The sequence below is a fragment of the Lagenorhynchus albirostris genome, chromosome 13 (assembly GCF_949774975.1).
Source record: "Lagenorhynchus albirostris chromosome 13, mLagAlb1.1, whole genome shotgun sequence".
In the NCBI taxonomy this organism is placed as follows: Eukaryota; Metazoa; Chordata; class Mammalia; order Artiodactyla; family Delphinidae; genus Lagenorhynchus; species Lagenorhynchus albirostris.
This window is the reverse complement of record NC_083107.1, coordinates 40,499,498-40,519,362: the sequence shown is the minus strand read 5'-3', so window position 1 is coordinate 40,519,362 and position 19,865 is coordinate 40,499,498. Positions and strand designations below refer to the sequence as shown.

Here is a 19,865-nt window from a genome sequence, read left to right as displayed (position 1 = left end):
GAAGGGGCTTACACTGACCAAAAACGGTACAGTTTAAGCACTGAATAATGACTGCAATGGACTAACGTTAATAAAATATTGAAAAACTCACAGGTTCATAATAATATTTTAAAAAAAAAGCATTAGTTTCGAGTTGCTAGGCACCAACTGATTATTCTAAAAATTGACTTTTTAAAAAAAGGAAAAAGAAACAAGCATTTATCCTATCTCTCCAGTATAAGTTATGCCTCAAATTAACCAAATAACTGATGAAGGGAAATTCTTCTCTGTAAAAGATTTTCAGCTAATAAATGTAGATGATGGATTTTTAAAAATCACCATTTGCAATCCCTAATGAAATAGTGGATGTAGTCAATGACTGTCATTGGAAGCTAAAATCAGTAGGTGATAGGCTGATGGGAAACTTTATATTAGATGGATCTAAACCTATTGATCAATCTTAACTCCTCTAAACGAGGAACTATCAGACACCATGTACCTCCTGATGCAGGGTGAGAAGTACAGAGCACAAAGTATTCTTACCAGAGCAAATGAACCCAATTCTGTGGAGACCCTTAGATCTAACTGCCAGATTACAAAAAAGGTAGAAGAAAATGTTAAAAGATGCCATGAATATCTAATAAACCAAATCCAGAATGCAGGAAATTTTATAGGACACATAATCTGGCTTTTCAATGAGTAGATGGCATGAGAAGAAGAAAAAAAAAAATGGTGAGGGGAAGAGGAGACGCTGCTATAGGAAGTAATTAAGAAACTTAAGAGACATATCAACTAAATATAATGTGTGGACTGTGTTTGCCTATTGATACAAACAGAGCAGCTATGAAGAATTAGCACTAACTTTATTGGCATTATAACAGCATATTTTAAAACAGACAAAAAAACACTTAAGTGTTAGACGTATAATCTGACATACTATGGAGAAATGGATACAACATCCAGGGTTTCTTTTAAAATGCTCCAGTCCCTTTCTCCTAAAAGAGCAGGGGAAGAAATATGATTGGCAAAACTTTGAAGTTAGGTCATGGGCCCGTGGGTATTTCCTGTAGTCTTCCTTCTTCTGTTAATCAAGTATTTTATGTATAGTTAACTGAATAATCAATTATCATATGTAACTGTATATATGGAATGAAGCCTAACAAATTTTTCAGAAATCTGTAGTTGTATACAAAATTATTTATACATTATATCGTTATGTGTGACTTTTTAATCTCTCTGTAGATGTGACATTCTCTAACAGACCAGAAGTACATTTTATTTCTTCACCACCTGTGCAAGACTAGTGTCAAGTGTGCCCAGTTTAGGATACAATCAAACTGGTTCTTACACGTAGTTCTACTCCTACTCCTTTACTTTCAGAAAAGTACCATCTGCATTTATGCACAGAGTAAAATAAGACATTAATGATTGGGAGTTGAGAAGTTTTAAGTTCTAATCATTTGGTTTTTAAAGGAATTACAAAAACATTCAAGATTTACAGCATATGGTGACAGCGTTAGGAAACAAATTCTTACCAAAACCATCTTCAACTCCACTAAAAAGCTCGTTAGATCAGGAGAGTGCTGCATTCTCTAGATCAAAACAACATTTCCAATTAATTTCATGTGTACAATGAATACTCCACGTGCTGAAATGGAAATAAAATCCAAGTCCATGTGAATATGGAAAAAAAAAGTATTAGCTATATCTACATCTTAAAAGTATAAGAATTAAAGTATTGGTCATCAACCCTATTATTCCTACCAATTTCATTCTGAAAGAGTAATTAAAGCCCTCAAATCTATTTTGGTGAGATATACTGAATTATGTAAGAATGTCCCTTAAAATCTCACACATTCCTCTATTTCTTCAGCACTGACTATTGTCAAGTTTAGCAATCTAGCAAACCACAGCACTATTTACCAAAAAAAAAAAGTACGAATGGAGTGTTAAGAGGAGCATAAAATATAAAAATCAGGAAATCTATACAATTAAAAGAATCTAGTCAGAGCAATGAATTAACAACTAATCAATAAAACTGTCTATTTTAATTTTTTTCCTTTACCTTAATATAGACTACCTATAATTGTTAATTTTGTCCTTTCACAATTAACCCGTATTCATTCAAAAAGAGTCAATCTTTCAATAAGGTAGAACAGTTACAATAAAATGGCAAAAAGGAAATAACTTCTGAAGTATAATGAATTAAAGTGTCATGGTTCCATTTCCTAGAAATCTTTGATTCTTAAAAGAAAATTATTATAGAATTAAAGAAAGCAAAAACAAATTCTCATTTAAAATTGCTTTCTTAGACAAATCTCTACATCATTTCTCTGCTTGAAATCAAAATGTTATTTTTGTTACTTTTTCTGATGCACTGCACTACCACCACACAGTTCTGAAGTGGATATGTAAATTTCTGTCTTTACATGAGAAAAATAATAATCGAAGATATTTCAACAATACATGAGACATATGATTCACATCTTAACACAGCTTTGTGTGGGCACATGTTTGTAGAACAAGTCTTTGACTTTCCCTTCTTCTATACAATATTTCCCCTGTAGTTTACTAGAGAGGAGTAATAAATTATACCAAAGTGTGCAAACTACAGCTCAGAGGCTAAATCCAGCCCAATAGCTGTTTTTGTAAACAGAGTCATAATGAAATGCAACCACACCTATTCATTTACCTCTTGTCGAGGCTGCTTTGGTGCTACAAGGGCACAGTAGAGTAGTTATGACAGAGATCTTAAGGGTCCCCAAAACCTGAAAAATTTACTATCCAGTCCTTCACAGAAAAAAATTGCTGACCACCCCCAACCCATATTTACTAAAGTTAAAAATGATACAAGGAAAGAACAGTAACATTGAACTGGACTTTGGAATAAAACAAAGACTGAAACTAATACTGGGTTCTACATGACCAACTGGAGGGCAGGAAGGAGATAAGTAATTAGAACTTTTTCTAGGAATTCTCTTGGCAAATTGGTGGAGAAAAACTGTTATAGAATTTATTATTATTATTAGTCTTCATTAACAGTTTTTCTTCAAGCTATTTAAATATTTCATTAGATTCATTTCTTAAACTTTAGTATACAATATAGTCTCAGTGGATGGGGAAGGGGTGGTGAAGAGAAAATAGAGAGAAATAATGTAAACATCCCCTTAAAAATCTGCTGTAATTATACTGCCAGCAGTGACAGCCTACATTCTACAAATAGTTTATTTCCTATATTTCTTTGTGGTTCAGTACTGCTTTAAGTGAGAGTAACTGTCATTGTCAGTTTCATAGATAATAACCTGCTTTAAGAGAGAAAGTATAGGAAATCAGGAAAAGCACACAAATGAATAAAGCATTAAAAGAAAGGCAGTTCTACTTCCATTTATTTTCCTACAAGAGGCATTTCATTATTTTCAGTTCCTTCAGTAATTGATTAGAGAAACAAACAAAAATCTTTAAAGGAATTTTCAGGTAGAGGAATGTAAACATTAAGAATAACTGAACTGGGATGGAGAGGTGGATGGTGGGTGAAGGATGTCAAAAGTACAAACTTACAGTTATAAAATTTTTTAAAAATAAAGAATAACTAAATAAATCCTGCCTATATCTCACCTATGCCGCCTTTACATCTACTCTCATTACGTATGCATGCATGATCCTAAGTGATTTCCATTTCACCTTTTCTGTTGCTAATCTTGAACTACCATCGCATTTTTGCCACAGATATCCTTCAACTCCTAAATGGGTCCTGGGATTTTGTGGTACCACCACTATTCAGGTGGATAGGGTGTATGCATTTGAAGACCCTAAAGTCTCAAGGATGGAAATAAAGTTTCGACACAAATGCTGGCTGGAGATGTGCTGAGGATTCTAAGACAGGAAACATTTTATATAAAATATGGATCCTTAAAATATTTGCTAGATAGAGGTGAAACCTACAGAATTCAGCAACTACTAAACCAGTTGTAACACTCTGCAAAATAGGTCTTTAAAATAGAGTATATTTAGTAACTTCTTACCCTCGCTTAAAACAAACCTTTTAAAGGACTTACCTGTTGCACTACATGATGATATCCATTAAGTATTGCTTTCAGCTGCCAACTACATAGTAATCTAAAATTTTAATGGAACAACATGGTTTATTCATTGTTCAGAATTAAAAGAAAAAACTTATTTGTATGCTTAATCAAACATGTACATACATAGAAAAGAATGACATAAAGATAATGCTGACAAGTTAATAAAATTTTTATCACAGGTACTGTTGAAAATCATGTCTTCCAACTGTCGGTACTAATTTTATTCAAAATATAAATAACTGCAATCAGCAAACAACATGCAAACAAAACAGTACTTTTTAAAAAAAATTTTAACATATCCAAAGCAAAGTTTTCTTGAATTGGATTCTTCTCCAAGAGAGGTTAAATAAAAACAACAGTTTTGATCATAATATACAGAACTTGTATTTGCGAAAGCATATGTAGCAATCTATTCTTCTTTCAATTCCAGATTAAGGACATACTTTTAATTGTGTAAGTAGTGATAAGTTAATGTTCATCTATCTACTGGCTCACCTCAGTTGCACTCTCAATGTTACTAGGTAAGTAACTCTTCTAGGAATTGCTTTTACTTACCTAGAAGTAGAAAGCCCCTCAGAGTTTTCCCAACCATGATCTTTTCAAACCATCATGACCCTCCATTTTTGGTCTGCTAACCCTCATTTCCACTGCTATCTCCTATCATAGAGGCAGAGTAGTTCATTCAACAGCCCACGGGAAACCCCTTCATCAAATGTGCTTTCCACCCCTTCCCACCAATTCAATCGCATCAATTCACTAATTATCCCTTTACTGTGGTATCCTTAACTTATTTTCTGCTAGTTCTTTTTTCCTCCGTAATATTAACTTGTTCAAGCAAATCTTATTTTTTAAAAAAACCACATAATTATAACTCCTCCTTGACTACACACCCTTCTCTAGCCACTCCTGTTTTTCAAAGTAGTTTATACTGTTTACATTTCCTTTCTACCCACTTACCCACTCCCAAAACCCCAATAAAAGCTGGCTTCAACCACTACATGAAACCTATGCAATCTAACCTGATCCCTTTGCAACAGTCAGCACTGTTAACCATTCCCTTTCTAAGCCTCTCTTTCTTTGGCTTCAGAGACAACTGTTGAGGTTTTCCTATTACTTCTCTGGTCAATCCTTTGTTTTCTTCCAAGGTCCTCTTTATTTAACAGTCCTTTAAACACTGCTATGCCCTCAAGATTCTGTCACTGGCTTTCTCTTCTCACTCTATCCATGCAGGCACTAGAAAGTCTATCCATACTCATGGCCCCAAATCCTACGCCTACTGTGACTTCTACATACGTCTCCATTCCAAGTTTCATGCTCAAGTTCCACACCAAACCACTACTACCTACTAAAAATCTCCTCTTGATATTTAACATCTGATATGTCTTAAAACAACTCCTCTTCTACTTCTTGCATCCTGGAAGAAGCTACAAGCTTCCATCGGTAGCTTAGTGATCCGAGTTAGGAACTTGAAAAGGATCTTCCACTCCTCTTTCTGTCTTACCTGCCACTTCTAACCAGTCACAAAATCCTGTCAGTTCTACTAACTGTCTCTGGATTCTTCCTCCCTTCCTACCCTCAGATATTCTGGAGCAGAAAAGAGATTTTAGGCACTACCCAAATCCTAAATTTCTAATCTTGTCTCTTGACATTCCTTGAAGGGCTGTCCATACCAACAGCCCATGTTGACACCTAATTTCTATCAGGACCGAACTGGGGGTCTTCCCACGACTGAACACACACATAATTAACATCAGTCAAAAGCTGGAAACAAAGTTTTCTAATTCTTTTGTATTCTCCAAATATTCTCACTTGTTGTTCACTGCTTTAACTAAAAAATAAATAAATTAGAGAATGTGTTACCATTGAAAAACACTTCAACACCAGGGAAAATCATTTACAAAGCACACTGATGTGGAAAAATCAGAAATGCTTCTGGTTAACTGATTAATAAGCATTTTAGGCAGAACTCTGATGACTAGAATCAGCTTATACCAGATTAACGACTGCTCTTCCCACCAAGATGCATGTACAGTATATAACAAAACACCACATCACCTTGCATTCCTCAGTTGTAAATCTTTGGGCAGCAATATTTTAAGATGGAAATCTCTTCCCTGTGGGAAACATTAAGAAGGTTCATTCAAAAAAGAAGGTTCATTTCATCTTTCACTTAAAGAGAAGTCAAACAGAATCACATAAAAAAGGCAACATTTTCCTTTATTTTCTAAAAGGTATCAACTTTATCCAAATACTTGCTAAAATATAAGCAACAGAATAGTGCATTTGAGGGAAAATAACTCAAAAATGTCTGTCAGAAACGTTGTGATTGTTGGGTAATCAAAACACTAAGACAGGATTTTGTTTTTAAAGAAAAAGTTACATAAATAAGAAATACTAAGAAATTGTTAATGTAGACATAAAGAAGAAATTTAAACGTTATTTCTTAGGACATAAAGAAAAAGGAAATTCCTTCAAATTGCTTTGAATACAGAAGAAAAAATCATAAATATGTAATAATTATAGGCTTCATATTTGTAATTTTCCAGAGTTCAATAAAGAGAAAATATATTTAAATAATCTAAATATATAGACAGAAATATTTTCATAAATCAGAGTATGTTTAATTCTCCCACACTCGCAGAACTTTAATAAAACCCCTAAAATATTAAGTTATTTTAATTTAAATATTCATTAACTATACATTTGAAAAGACCAAATTTTACTCAAGAATCTTTCCAAGGAAAGAAGGACAGTTCTCTGAGAAATATATTCAGTTTTACTTTCTTGAGAAAGTGAATGGGTAAGCAGCTTAAACTTTGTACCTTAAATAGGATAAGACACATGAAGTCTGAGCAAAGGTAAGCAGAAAAAGACAAACAGAAATATAATCTTTTACTCCAACAGTATAAAATGAAAAAGAGTAATAAAATTCTTGAAAAACAATTACCACGAGAATTTTAGCAGTCTCCCTCAAAGCAGTTTCAAAAATAGAGGAACACAATTAAATGTACCCCATAACCTTTACTTTCATGGTAATATTGCAGTTCTGACTTTCATTACATTCAAATGTCCTTTAAAAAAATGAAACAAAATGTACTACTGACCTTTTCAAAAGGTCAAGTAACAATAATTCACTATTTCATTAAAGCGCTAAAAGGTATTATGTAGTAACTTTAACCTAACTTTACAGACATCCCACACATAGGTGTAAGAACAATCTGGAATTCAAAATTTACATGAAAAATAGTAAAACTACTCTACTGATCTGTTATGTGAAAGAATAAAATTCCAAAGTCCCTTATTTGCAAAATCCAACCATTTTAAAAGGGCAAATGCCATGTCACATGCCATAATACTTTTCTGATTCAAGAAAATGTCCAAAATTATCTTTTTTTAGTTAAACCATAGAAAAAATGTTAATTGCTCTCATGAAGCAGATTTTCCAGACTTACAGGGAACAAAAGTACTGACAGTTGCCTAAATCTGAATCTCTCTACATATCATTCCAAAAAACTATATACATCAAAATTAAGAACAAACAGAACCACAAAAATCCCATGTCTTCGGCAGAATCAGAAGAAAGAGAATACCATAAACTTCAAAATTACCTCTAAGAAGAAAAATTTAAACCACTTTCCAGTGTCTTCCACCCTGGGGCTCCAGTGGTTTCCACCCTGGGGCCCCCACATCAAGTCGTTTTAGAGAGCTAGGGGATTCAGGAAAAAAAAAAATGCATGGAAGACAGAAGAGGGGACTGGACTATGTGCAAATAATAATAATAAGCACTTCTGGTAAATCAGAGCACTAATTACAGGGAGGGGACTTATTATCAACACAAAAGTCAAGGATCTCATCTTCGATAAGAAATGTAGGAGAAGATGGTAAAAGATATCCTTTGGAAACTGGGTGTTAGGAGGAAAAAGTACCAACTATGGTAGACTTAGGATCTTCTGTAACAAAATAAAAACACTCAACTCCTCCTTCAACACTACCAAAAAAACTCATCCATAAAGTAAACTGCACTTTGCAGACAAAAGAGGGTATTCTTGAATGAGGAATTTAATAAACCATTGCAATCATTCACAGACACAAAGATAATGTCTCCATCAATACTAAGCTACTGGGACTTCCCTGGTGGCACAGTGGTTAAGAATCCACCTGCCACTGCAGGGGACACGGGTTCGATCCTGGTCTGGGAAGATGCCACATGCCACGGAGCAACTAAGCCCGTGCGCCACAACCACTGAGTCTGCGCTCTAGAGCCCACGAGCCACAATTACTGAGCCCATGTGCCACAACTCCTGAAACAAAGATAAAAAGGAGTAGAGATTTCTCATACATAATAATGTAAGACAGCGAAGCAACATTGCTAAAGCACTAAAATAAAAACAGTCAACCTAGAACTTTATACCCAGTGAAAGTATCTTTCAAAAGGCCAAATCAACAATTTTTTGAGACAGAAAACAACTGAAAGAATTCATCACTAGCAGACATGCACTACAAGAAATGTTAAAGGAAGAACTTCAGGAAGAAAGTAAATGAAACAAGGTGAAAAATCTGGATATACAAGAGTATCAGAAACAGTAAATATACAGGTAAATATAAAAGACCTTTTTTCTTATTTTTTAAAATCTCTTTAAAGGATAACTGTGCCAAAGCTGGAATAACTTGAGCAACAAATAAAGTAGTATTGGAATATAACTCAAAATGTAAAATATCCATACGTCCATACTGATATGATTGAATTAATGGAGAAATGAATCTCCCATACAGAAGAACTCCAGATAAATTAAGTTGACCCTTGAACAACATGGGTTTGAACTGGGCAGTTCCACTTATACATGGATTTTTTTTTTATACAATAAATACATACTGTAGTACTATACGATCTGCAGTTGGCTGAATCCACAGAAGCAGAACCATGGATACAGAGAGCGGACTGTAAAGTGATATGTCGATTTTCGAGCACATGAGGGTTGGCACCCCAACCCTTGCATTGTTCAAGGGTCAACTGTACATAGATACTCCACCTGAAAGAGGGGGAGCATAATTCCCCACTCCTTAGTGAGGGCTGCGCATAGTGACTTCCTTCCAAAGAGTACAGTACGGAAAGGGGGGAAAAAAGAGTAACTTCCCAGTAGAGAAACCTGACAAACCCAACTTCAGCCAAGTGATCAAGGTTAATATCAACAGTCATAAATCATATTGACAATGTGTACCCTTAATATGATGTGATGAAGTGGTACTTAAACTCTGTGATGTTCCTCTCAAAAACACATAACCCCAGCCTATTCATGAGAAATACATCAGACAAATCCTAGTAGAGTAGTATCCTACAATATACTTGACTAGTATTCCTCAATGAAGCAGGTCATTTCATAATCATAAAGAAGTCAGAGTCAGCAAAAACAAGGAAACCATGACAGCTAAGAGAAGCCTAAAGAGACATAATAACATGGTATCTTGGATGGGAACCCAGAACAGAAAAAAAGTTATTAGGTAAAAGCAAAGGAAATATGAATAAAGTACAGACCTGAGTTAATAATAATGTACCAATATTAGTTCATTCATTGTAACAATGTACCATACTAATATGTTAATAATAGGACAAACTGTGTTTGTGTGGGGAAGGAGACGGTACATGGGAACTCTCCTTACCATCTGTTCAACTCTTCAGTAACTCTACACTATTCTTAAAAAATAAAAGTCTATTAATTAAAAAAAAAAGCTAATCAGCTGCTTAAAAGAGAATTAATACTGTATTGGGAAGGTTATAAGATAAACAGAAATAAAATATATGGCAACAACAGCACAAAACCAGGAGATTAGAAATACAAGTAAACTACTGTAAGATTCTTACACCATAAGGGAAGAGGTATACTTGAAAGTAGATTATGATAAATTAAAGATACATATTGTAAACCCTAGAGCAAACACCAGAAAAGAGAGACAAAATATAGCAACTACTTAAGGAAAAAAAAAAAAAAACAGGTAATAAGCTGACAGAGGAGATAAAACAAAATTATAAAACTCAATTAATGTAAAATGCAGAAAATAGGGAAAATATAAAAAATAAATAAAAGAACACATGGAACACATACAAAACAAACAGGCAGATACTAGATTTAAGCCCAACCATATCAACAGTCACATTAAATGTAAAGGGTTAATTAAACAACCCCCAAGTAAAAAGCAATGATTATCAGATTGGATAAAAAAGCAAGGCCCAGAAGAAATCCCCTTTAAATATGAAGACACAAATAAGCATAAAATAAAGAATGGAAGAAGACAAACCATGCCACACTAATCAAAAAAAAAAGCTGGAGTCACTACATTAGTATCAAAAAATATAAATTCCAAGATTCCAAAGATTATTACCAAGGATAAAAAGGATCATTTCAGAATCATAAAGGAGTCAGTTCAGCAAGAGTGCTTACAATCCTAAAAGTTTATGTACCTAAAAAACTTCAAAATATATGAAGGAAGAACTGACAGAAATGAAAGTAGAAATTGAAAAAAGAAATTATAAAGTAGCCCCCCCTTATCCACAGTCTCACTTTCTGCAGTTTCAGTCACTTGTGGTCAACTGAAAATATTAGATGAAAAATTCCAGAAACAAACAATTTTTAAGTCGTAAATTGGGCATCATTCTGAGTAGTATGATGGAATCTCACGCTGCTACACTCCATCCCACCCAGAATGTGAATCACTCTGTCCAGGGTATCGGCCTGTCAGTCACTTAATAGCTGTCTCGGTTATAAGATCCACTGTCCTACTATCTAAGTGCTTGTATTCAAGTAACCCTTCTTTTAGTTAATAATGACCCCAAAACGCAAGAGTAGTGACACTGGCAATTTAGATATTCTTTTACTGTGCCTAATTTATAAATTGAACTTTATCATAGGTATGAATATATAGGAAAAAACATAGTACATATAGGATTTGGTACTATCCACAGTTTCAGGCATCTACTGGGGCCTTGGAATAATATATCCCCTGCAGATAAAGGGGGACTAATGTAGGTGGAAATTTCAACACCCGCTTTCATTAACTGAACAAATAGACAGAAAATCAGTAAGTATATAGAAAACTTGAATTGTGTTATGAACCAATTTGACCTGACATTTATAGAACACTCTACCCAAGAGCAGCATAATATACATTCTCTTCAAGTATGCACAGAACATTTACCAAAATAGACCATAGTCTAGGCCATAAAATAAGTTCCAATAAATTTAAAAGAATTCAAATCATATGAATTATACTGGGACTAAATTATAAATCAATATCAAAAAGATATCTGGAAAATCCTCAAATATTTGAGGATATATTGTTCTTCTAAGTAACCTATAGGTCAAAGAAGATATTAATAAGTATTTTGAACTGTAAAAAAAAAAAAGAAAATATACCAAAATTTGTGTGATACAGCTAAAGCAATGCTTGAAAGAAAACATATAGCACTGAACATCTACATTATAAAAGAAAAAGGTCTCATTATCAATGACCTAATCTTCCACCCAAACAAATTAGGAAATTTAAGATTAGGAATCAATGAAACAGAAACAGAAAAATAATAGAGAAAAATCAATGAAATCAAAGTAGGTTCTCTGAAGAGATCAATAAACTTATAGGTCTCTATCCAGATGCATCAGGGAAAAAAAAGACACAAAATACCAATATCAGGAATGGGCATAGGAGATATCTATAAAATATATTCATAATTTCTTTGATACTTCCACCTTTAAGTGTTGGTGCCTCATCTCCTTTTGAACATGGACTGGATTTGAGACTTGCCTCTAATAAACGGCATAAAACAGAAGTAAATGTGTAACTTTAGAGGCTGGGGGAGAAAAAGCACTGTGCAGCTTTCTGCTTGATCTCTGTTTTATCACTTACTCAGGGAAAGCTAGCTGCCATGCTGTAATGACAGTCAAACAACACTATGGAGGTCCATGTGGTGAGGAACTGAGGACTCTAGCAGAAGTAAAAAACTGAGGCCTGAAGTCAATAGCTATGTGAATGAGCAATCTTGGCAGCAAATTTTCCAGCTCTAGTCAAGTCTTTAGATAAGAAACATCCTGGCCAACAGCTTCACTGCAAGTTCAGGAGAAACACTTATCCACGAACATACAGCTAAGTCACATCCAAATTCCTGATCCATAAAAAAGGTGAGATAATGAATGTTTGTTGTTTTAAGCCACTAAGGTGTGGAACACAGCAAAAGGTAACCAATATAGGGAGCATCATTAAGATCCTAAAGCCATTAAAAGGATAATGAGAATATTAAAAACAACTTTTAAACCAATAAATTCAAAAACTCAGATGAAATGAAAAGTCATTGAAGGAAACAGAGTTACCAAAGCTCACTCAAGAGAAAAGAAAGAACCAGATAATAGAGAAAACACTTTTATTCACACAGATCACTAACAAATAAATAAAATTTAAAATTAAAGGATCAATTAAGTTACAAAGAGTTGAAGTTTTATAAACATCACTGTCTAATCATGATGCAATAAAACTAGAAATGACAAAATTAAAATGAAAAAAGACCTTCCATGAGCAAAAATTTTAATATTCTATTAAATAACTCCCAGGTGCAGGGGAACTACAAATTAAAATTAAGTTCTAAAAAATGATGATAAAACACTACATGTCAGTATTTACAGGACACTTTTAAAACAGTGCTGATAGGAAAATGCAAATCGTTAAAAACATATCAATAAAAATGTGCTCTAACTGGCCAAATCTGGGACAATTTAAACATCAAATAGGGAAGTAAGGATTATAATCCATTAGATAAATTATTTTTAAAATCCATGAGCCTGATGTAAATGGTAAAGGGAAAGCCACTCTTTATCACAGAATGCCAATGAACAAATACAGAAGAAATGACAGAGTTAGAAAATCATCATTGGCAAACATCAATTAACTGATTCAAACAAGAGTCAATGGCTGCTACAACAGGGTGGGGGAGGTGGGGGTTTGATGCCTCACAGTAGCTTCCTATAAGTACTTAATAATTACAATAGGAAAATCTGGCAGATGCTACCTTAAACAGGTGATCAGAGATAACATCATCAATAATGACACCTGCTGACATCTCGCTCCCTAAAAAGGATACAATATTCTTTCTGTGGCGTATCTGTCAAAATTGCATAACCTGAATTTAATGATGAAGAAACATCAGACCAATCTAAATTGAGGGACATTCTACCTAATGACCAACATGTACTCAAAAAATGTCAAGTTCATGAAAAACGAAGAAAGACTAAGGAACTATTCCAGATTAAAGAGACACGACGACTAAATGTAATGTGAGATTTTACATCAGATGGTTAGGGGCTGGGAAGGGGTATAAAAAATGTATAATTGCAACATTAACAAAATGTGAATTTGGACTCCAGATTAGGTAATGGTATGATATGATGATTAAATTTCCTGATTTTGACAATTGTGGTTATGTATGGGTATGTCCTTGTTCTCATGAAATATACACTTAAGTATTCAGGAATAAAGGAACACTATGTCTCCAACTTAATCTGAAACTGTTCACGGAAATAATGTGTGTGCACATCCACCCACATACACAGACTCAGAATAATAAATCAAAAGGGGCAAATGTAAAATGGTGAACCCCCTTAAAGAGTATACTCAAATTCTTCCTACATCCTTGCTATTTTTCTATAAATTTGAAATTATATACAAGACACATTTTTAGACAAAACCAGCTCCACCAAAACAAAACAATGTTAAATAAAATCTTTAGGTTAGGATTTCAACAAGCTGCTTAAAGCAAGTACAAATGAGCATTGTAGCTATAGCCAGGATAAAATAATTTCATCTAATCTGAATTTTGATGGCTACACATATTTTCTAAGAGGCTTTAGCAGATACAGACATATAATACAAAATACTTTCCTTAAAATGCCTAAAATTAGGTATAACATGGTTCTGATAAAAATGGAACTTAGTATCATCTCTTCAATTTTTCTAAATGCTGTGAAAGTTTCCAACTAGGTAATTCAAGATCAATACTTCCAATTGGGGAAGGAAAACGTGGATTAACTTTATTCCAGAAGTAACAATGACGTTTAACCTCTACTTTCTGTGAGAGTCACAATGAATCTGAAAACAAATGAAGTCCAAGTGTATGGTCTTTAACCTTTCCTTAATCAGTGTATTAGGATTAGTTCTACACTTAATATTCTTAGGGGTAGGTAAAATTTTCATCTAACATGTGAATTTAATAATTCACTCAATATTTTTGAGAGATTACTATGTGTTTTGAGGAAACTTCAAAACACATGTTAATTCCTAGAATATGGCCCCTATTCTCAAAAAGTAAGTGCGTTGTTCAGGGAGAGGGCACAATGTTGAATGTAATGGCCAGGAAGCAAAGTCTATACTCAAAATTCTCACCTAAGGTAGCTTGATGCAGTGTAGAGGGGGAAAACCCAGGAGTGGAATCAGATAGCCTGAGTTTAAGGGAGTCCGTTGCGATCATGGACAAGTAACAATCTCTCCACTTTTCCATGCCTTGATTTACTCAACTATAAAACGAGAATAATGACTTTTTAAAAAATTTTTCTGCCTCCGAGGCCTGAGGATTAAGTGAGATATTGTACTTGGAAAGCGCTTTGTAAGCTTCAAAGCTCTACACGTGTTTACTATGGGTAATAAACTCCACAAGAGAGGCCACTTGGAATCAGCAAAGGTAATTACTTCGGTTGTCAAGATTTCCTACAAAACATCGCCAACTGATGAGACCCGGTAACCAGGACTTGGCAGAGCCAAAATCAGGTTTTCCTCCAAAACGTTCTTTCTGCAGGAAACACGAATATAATGAGGGAGCGCAGACTCCCCTCTGAATGGCCTCCAACCTTCGTGAGGGTGGGGCATGTTAGAATAAAGACAAGCAAAAAACTGACCAATTAAAACAAAAGTTCAAACGCGGGACAAACAGAAGCGAGGCAAAACTCCGCGAGTGGCGGGGACGAGGGGGCGTGGCCCTTCGCCCCGTCCTCTCCCCGCCCGGGCGCGTACGCGGGCCTCCCAGCGTCCTGTCCCGGGCAGCGGCCCAGGCGTGGAGGCAACAGCCAGGAACGGGTTTCCAGCAACGGCCCACGGTTCTCAAACTTCTAGTCTCCTAAGAGTCCTTACTGGCCGCCCCTCTCAATCCCCACTAACTCGAGCCCCTAACCCCTCCGGTCATAGACTTCAGGGCCGGGGCTGCGCCGCCAGAAGGAGGCTCTCCTAGCGAAAGAGCAACACCCGGGCGAGTACCTGAGCTGAAATGAAGCCTTCATACACGGTTTTCGCCCGGTTCTGGGGTATAAGCAGTGGGAACTGGCGCAGCAAGCGCGCTTCCGTCTCCGCCATGGCTCTCGGTCCGCGGAGACGCACCAGCGGCCGCCGGGACCCGCACATGCGCAGTCCTGCCTGCGCCTAGAGCGCAGGGAGGCGGAAACCCGTGCCATTGGCGGGAAGAAACTTCGAGGCTTCCGCGGGCAGAAATGAAGGTCTGAGGCTACTCGGGACACCTGAGCTCAGGGTCAGCCAGAATAGATGCGGCTTGGCGGGAGGCAGAATTGGCGCCAACTGGAGGCAGGAGGGAAGCTTGTTTTTAGGTTCACAGCTCTGACCTAACAAGCTCATACTAGCCTTGATTGTCCCAAGAACCCTTTTGGATATGTATATTAATCCAGACTCAAGTCAACACCAGACTTAGTTCTGCTGCACTGCACTCACAAATATCCAAGGCAAAACAGGAGGGAAAATTGCTGATGGACTTAATGAACCGAAGTTAATTTTTCTTTAACAACACTTCCTGAACATATTTCTGAGGAATGGTAATTATCCATTCCTTTTACTAAGGGGTGGTTAAATAAAGAACTTAATATTTACTGCACAGTTACTTGATTCCAATCATACTCAGTGCATTACATTTTTGAACCCAAGTATTTGCAAAACATCATTATAAGGGGCTGCAGGCTGTGCAAAAATGAGTAAGACATACACCCTACCATTTTTATTGCCCTCAGAATGGGGTTAGACTTATTGAAGATTCTTTAAGTTTGACAAGAATTATAAGAGTATTCTGTATGCTTAGGGAAAAACAAGAATGTTGCCTCAGTGGTTAAATATAAATTACAATAATGCAGGGCTTCCCTGGTGGCGCAGTGGTTGAGAGTCCGCCTGCCGATGCAGGAGACAAGGGTTCATGCCCCGGTCCGGGAAGATCCCACATGCCGTGGAGCCTGCGCGTCCGGAACCTGTGCTCCGCAACGGGAGAGGCCCGCGTACCGCAAAAAAAAAAAAAAAAAAAAAAAAAAAATTACAATAATGCAGTGGTTTTCAGAATGTGATCCTGGAACCATTAGCATCACCTGGGAACTTTAAGAAAGGCAAATTTTCACGCATCTGTCTCAGACCAAGGGAATCCCAAATTCTGGGAGTGAGGCCCAACCATCTGTGCTACAACAGCCCTCCAGGTGTTAACGATGCACGAGCTGAAGTTTGAGAACCTCCTCAGAGGCATGACGTACCATCCACTCAATTATGCAATTCACTTATTAAGGATGACAGGCTACGTGTTTTGTGATGGGCATAAAGTCAAGGTTGTACAGCAATAGGACCAACACAAAGATTATTAGGACATACAGTCACTGCCCTCAAGGACTTTATGACTTTTCTGCAACTTAAGACATTTGCTGTTTCCTGTATTTCAAACTTCCCACCACCATATGCCCCACGGAACCTCTACCCTTCCTTCAAAGAGCTTCTCAATGGCTACCTTTTTTTGGAAAACTTTCTTATCTGCTGAAAAGTATTGCTCTCCCTAATCACTTGGTATATTTCTTGGTACAGTGTTGGTATTCATTAACTATTTACTAAAATAAATATCCACTAGTCCTATAGGCAAATTACAAATAGGTATTACAAGAATTCAGAGGAATGAAGGAATTTTTCACAAGATATTTGAATTGGTTTCCATTTACAACATCATAATAGACTGTATAGCACTATTATAGACTTTATAGGATTTATTTAAATTATAATACAACAGGGCTTCCCTGGTGGCTCAGCGGTTGAGAATCTGCCAGCTAGTGCAGGGGACACGGGTTCGAGCCCTGGTCTGGGAGGATCCCACATGCTGCGGAGCAACTGGGCCCGTGAGCCACAACTACTGAGCCTGTGCTCCACAACAGGAGAGGCCGCGATAGTGAGAGGCCCGCGCACCGCGATGAAGAGTGGCCCCCGCTTGCCACAACTAGAGAAAGCCCTCGCACAGAAACGAAGACCCAACACAGCAAAAATAAATTAATAAACTCCTACCCCCAACATCTTCTAAAAAAATAATAATAATACAACATGTGTAAAGCGCTTCCACATTTTATTTTATTTAGTCTTGATGGCAGTGTTCTTTACGTATGTATTTTTTATAATGTCTATTTTGTATGCAATTAAATTGAGATTCAGGGATATTAAATAAGTTGCTCAAGACAGTGACTTAGTGACTTGTACAATGAAGATTAAACTCAAGTCTTCTAAATTTTAGATTCAATAATCTTTCCATTAAATCATGGCAGAGATGGACTTCCCACCATGAAACTCAGGAGAAGTTAATCTAAAGGCGTTAATGACTCATGCTAACAGTGGGGCTTCAAGAATTTGATTTTGATAGTTTGATAATAGATTTACCAAAATAATATATTTCTTCTGAATATAATCATAACATTTTCTGCCTAATTCACATATTGTGAGGAAAGAGGCTAAGAACATTTTGCCCAATAGGTTCCTCAGGAGCTAAAGTCTTTCCATGAAAGAAACCTTGGCGATTTTATATTCCAGCATCCTCATTACATACATTAGGGAAATGAAGTCCAAAAAACTTACTGTCCTAATTTACTACACTGAGCTTTTGGTTAACAGCCTAAATGTCTTTGGCTTCCTGATATCACCTATTCAAAAAGGACTTTCTGGACTTATAAGCTTCTGGAGACTTCCTAAATATCAGTTGAGTCTTCCATGAATAGACATGCACCCTTGTCCAGACAAGCCATCTTTATTACACTCACTCCCCCTACCATCGATACACTGGACTGTGTAGTTAACAGCCAAACAGTTGGTTTCTTGCCTCTGAATCCTCATAACTAACTTACAGATTTAGAAATTTTCACAAAATTTATTGCTAGATATCATCTTGGTCCCTAAGGAAAAGATATTCAAATTCAACTACTGATTCATGGTAGTTGAATTTGTAATTGAGCATTCCACATTGATAAAGTCTGTAATAAGGAAACCAACCATCAAAGAGCAAAGAGAGATATCATATAAGGTCTTCTTAATTCAATGAGTCAATCATTCTCCTCAGATGTTCAAGACTGAGTGATGGATCTCACTGTCATCAACTCATATGTGGTATGTTGGGACCACTGTTTACATGTAGCCCAGTCTAAGACGTCACTCTCAAATTCACGGAGAATACTCAATATGTTTAAAACTCAGGAAGCCAATGAACTGTTACCACCATCAGCATTGTTTTAATTATGGAATTACTTTGACAGACCCTCACAAAAGTTCAAGCTCTTCAAGGCATCCTTGGCATGACTTATTTTATATATTCTGCTGCAAAAATTAGTAGTATTTAAATGCTATTTCTTAAGGGAGAACTATACGTTCTAACATGGAAAAATCTCAAAACATTTTCATGAATGAAAAACACAAGTTCCAGAATGGTATGTTTACTAATATACCATTTATGTTTAAATAAAGAAATAAACTTTAAATATTGTAAATGGAAAATAAACTACTAGCAGTAGTTACTTTTGGGGTGGAAGATAGGAGACAAGGAATGGGAGTAATGGCCTGAGGAGACTTTCACCTTATCTGTTATGTTAAAAAAATTTAAAGGAGATTATTAGCCTTAAAATTTTAAATACTCATACCATTCCAATTAGCATCTATCACTATGTTATTGCCTAAATTTTCAGCTTTGTCCCAGGTGTTTCTTCTCCCAGTTCCCATCAGTATGGAAGAAAATAGGAGGCCAGGCATTAACATTAATGAGAATAATAAGGGAGAGGTTGCTTGAGAGTACTGAAAAAATATGGGAAGAATGATGGGAAATGCCAACATTAAGAAATAATGGAGTAGAAACAGCCATTTAAGAGTCCTCTAGGTTGATGGCAAAGATGGTCGAGTAGAAAGATCCTGAGCTCATATCCTCCCGTGGGCACACAAAAATTACAACTATTTACAGAGCAATTATCGATAAGAACAATGTGAAGACTAGCAGAAAAGATTTTCTACAACTAAAGTTGTAAAGAAGGAACCACAATAAGACAAGTAGGAGGGATATATCCATGTGTCAGTACACACACTCCTGAGTAGATATCAACCACAAATGGGAAGATAATCACAAATGCAGAGGTTCTCTGCAAGGAACAAGGGGTCCAAGCCCCACATTGAGCTCCCCAGCCCAGGGGTCCTGCACTGGGAAGATGAAACCCCAGAACATCTGGCATTGAAAGCCAGCAGGGCATGCATAGTAAAGCGCCAGAGGTGTGTAGGAAACAGACACTCTGCTCTTAAAGGGTGCACACAAAATCTCACATGCTCTAAGTTCCCACACAGAGACAGTAATTTGAAAGAATCCTGGTCAGACCCACTTGCTAACCTTGGAGAGCCTCTCAGAGAGGCAAGAGGCAACTGGGACTTGCTCTGGGGACAATGATGCTGGTGGCAGCCATTTGGGGGAACATGTTCTACCACAAGGATGCTGGTGTTGGCAAGCACCACCTT

General features: G+C 36.3%; 1 protein-coding gene across 5 annotated transcripts in view; it reads right to left on the bottom strand.

Moving 5' to 3' along the window:
* The window catches only part of FANCL (FA complementation group L), a 77,459-nt gene extending 61,989 nt beyond the window's left edge, over positions 1-15,470 (bottom strand). For 2 of the 5 annotated variants that reach the window (XM_060168992.1, XM_060168994.1), the window contains exons 1-5: positions 15,345-15,470; positions 6,117-6,175; positions 4,035-4,095; positions 1,515-1,571; positions 523-564 (exon numbers count right to left, since the gene is read on the bottom strand). In XM_060168992.1, coding sequence (XP_060024975.1) covers positions 523-564; positions 1,515-1,571; positions 4,035-4,095; positions 6,117-6,175; positions 15,345-15,440 — 315 coding nt within the window. In that variant the 5' untranslated portion in view covers positions 15,441-15,470. Of the gene's footprint in view, positions 1-522; positions 565-1,514; positions 1,628-4,034; positions 4,096-6,116; positions 6,179-15,344 lie in introns of those variants that run through there. The other 3 variants (XM_060168993.1, XM_060168995.1, XM_060168996.1) reach the window with 2 other exon arrangements.
* Between the last annotated feature and the right edge of the window lie 4,395 nt (positions 15,471-19,865).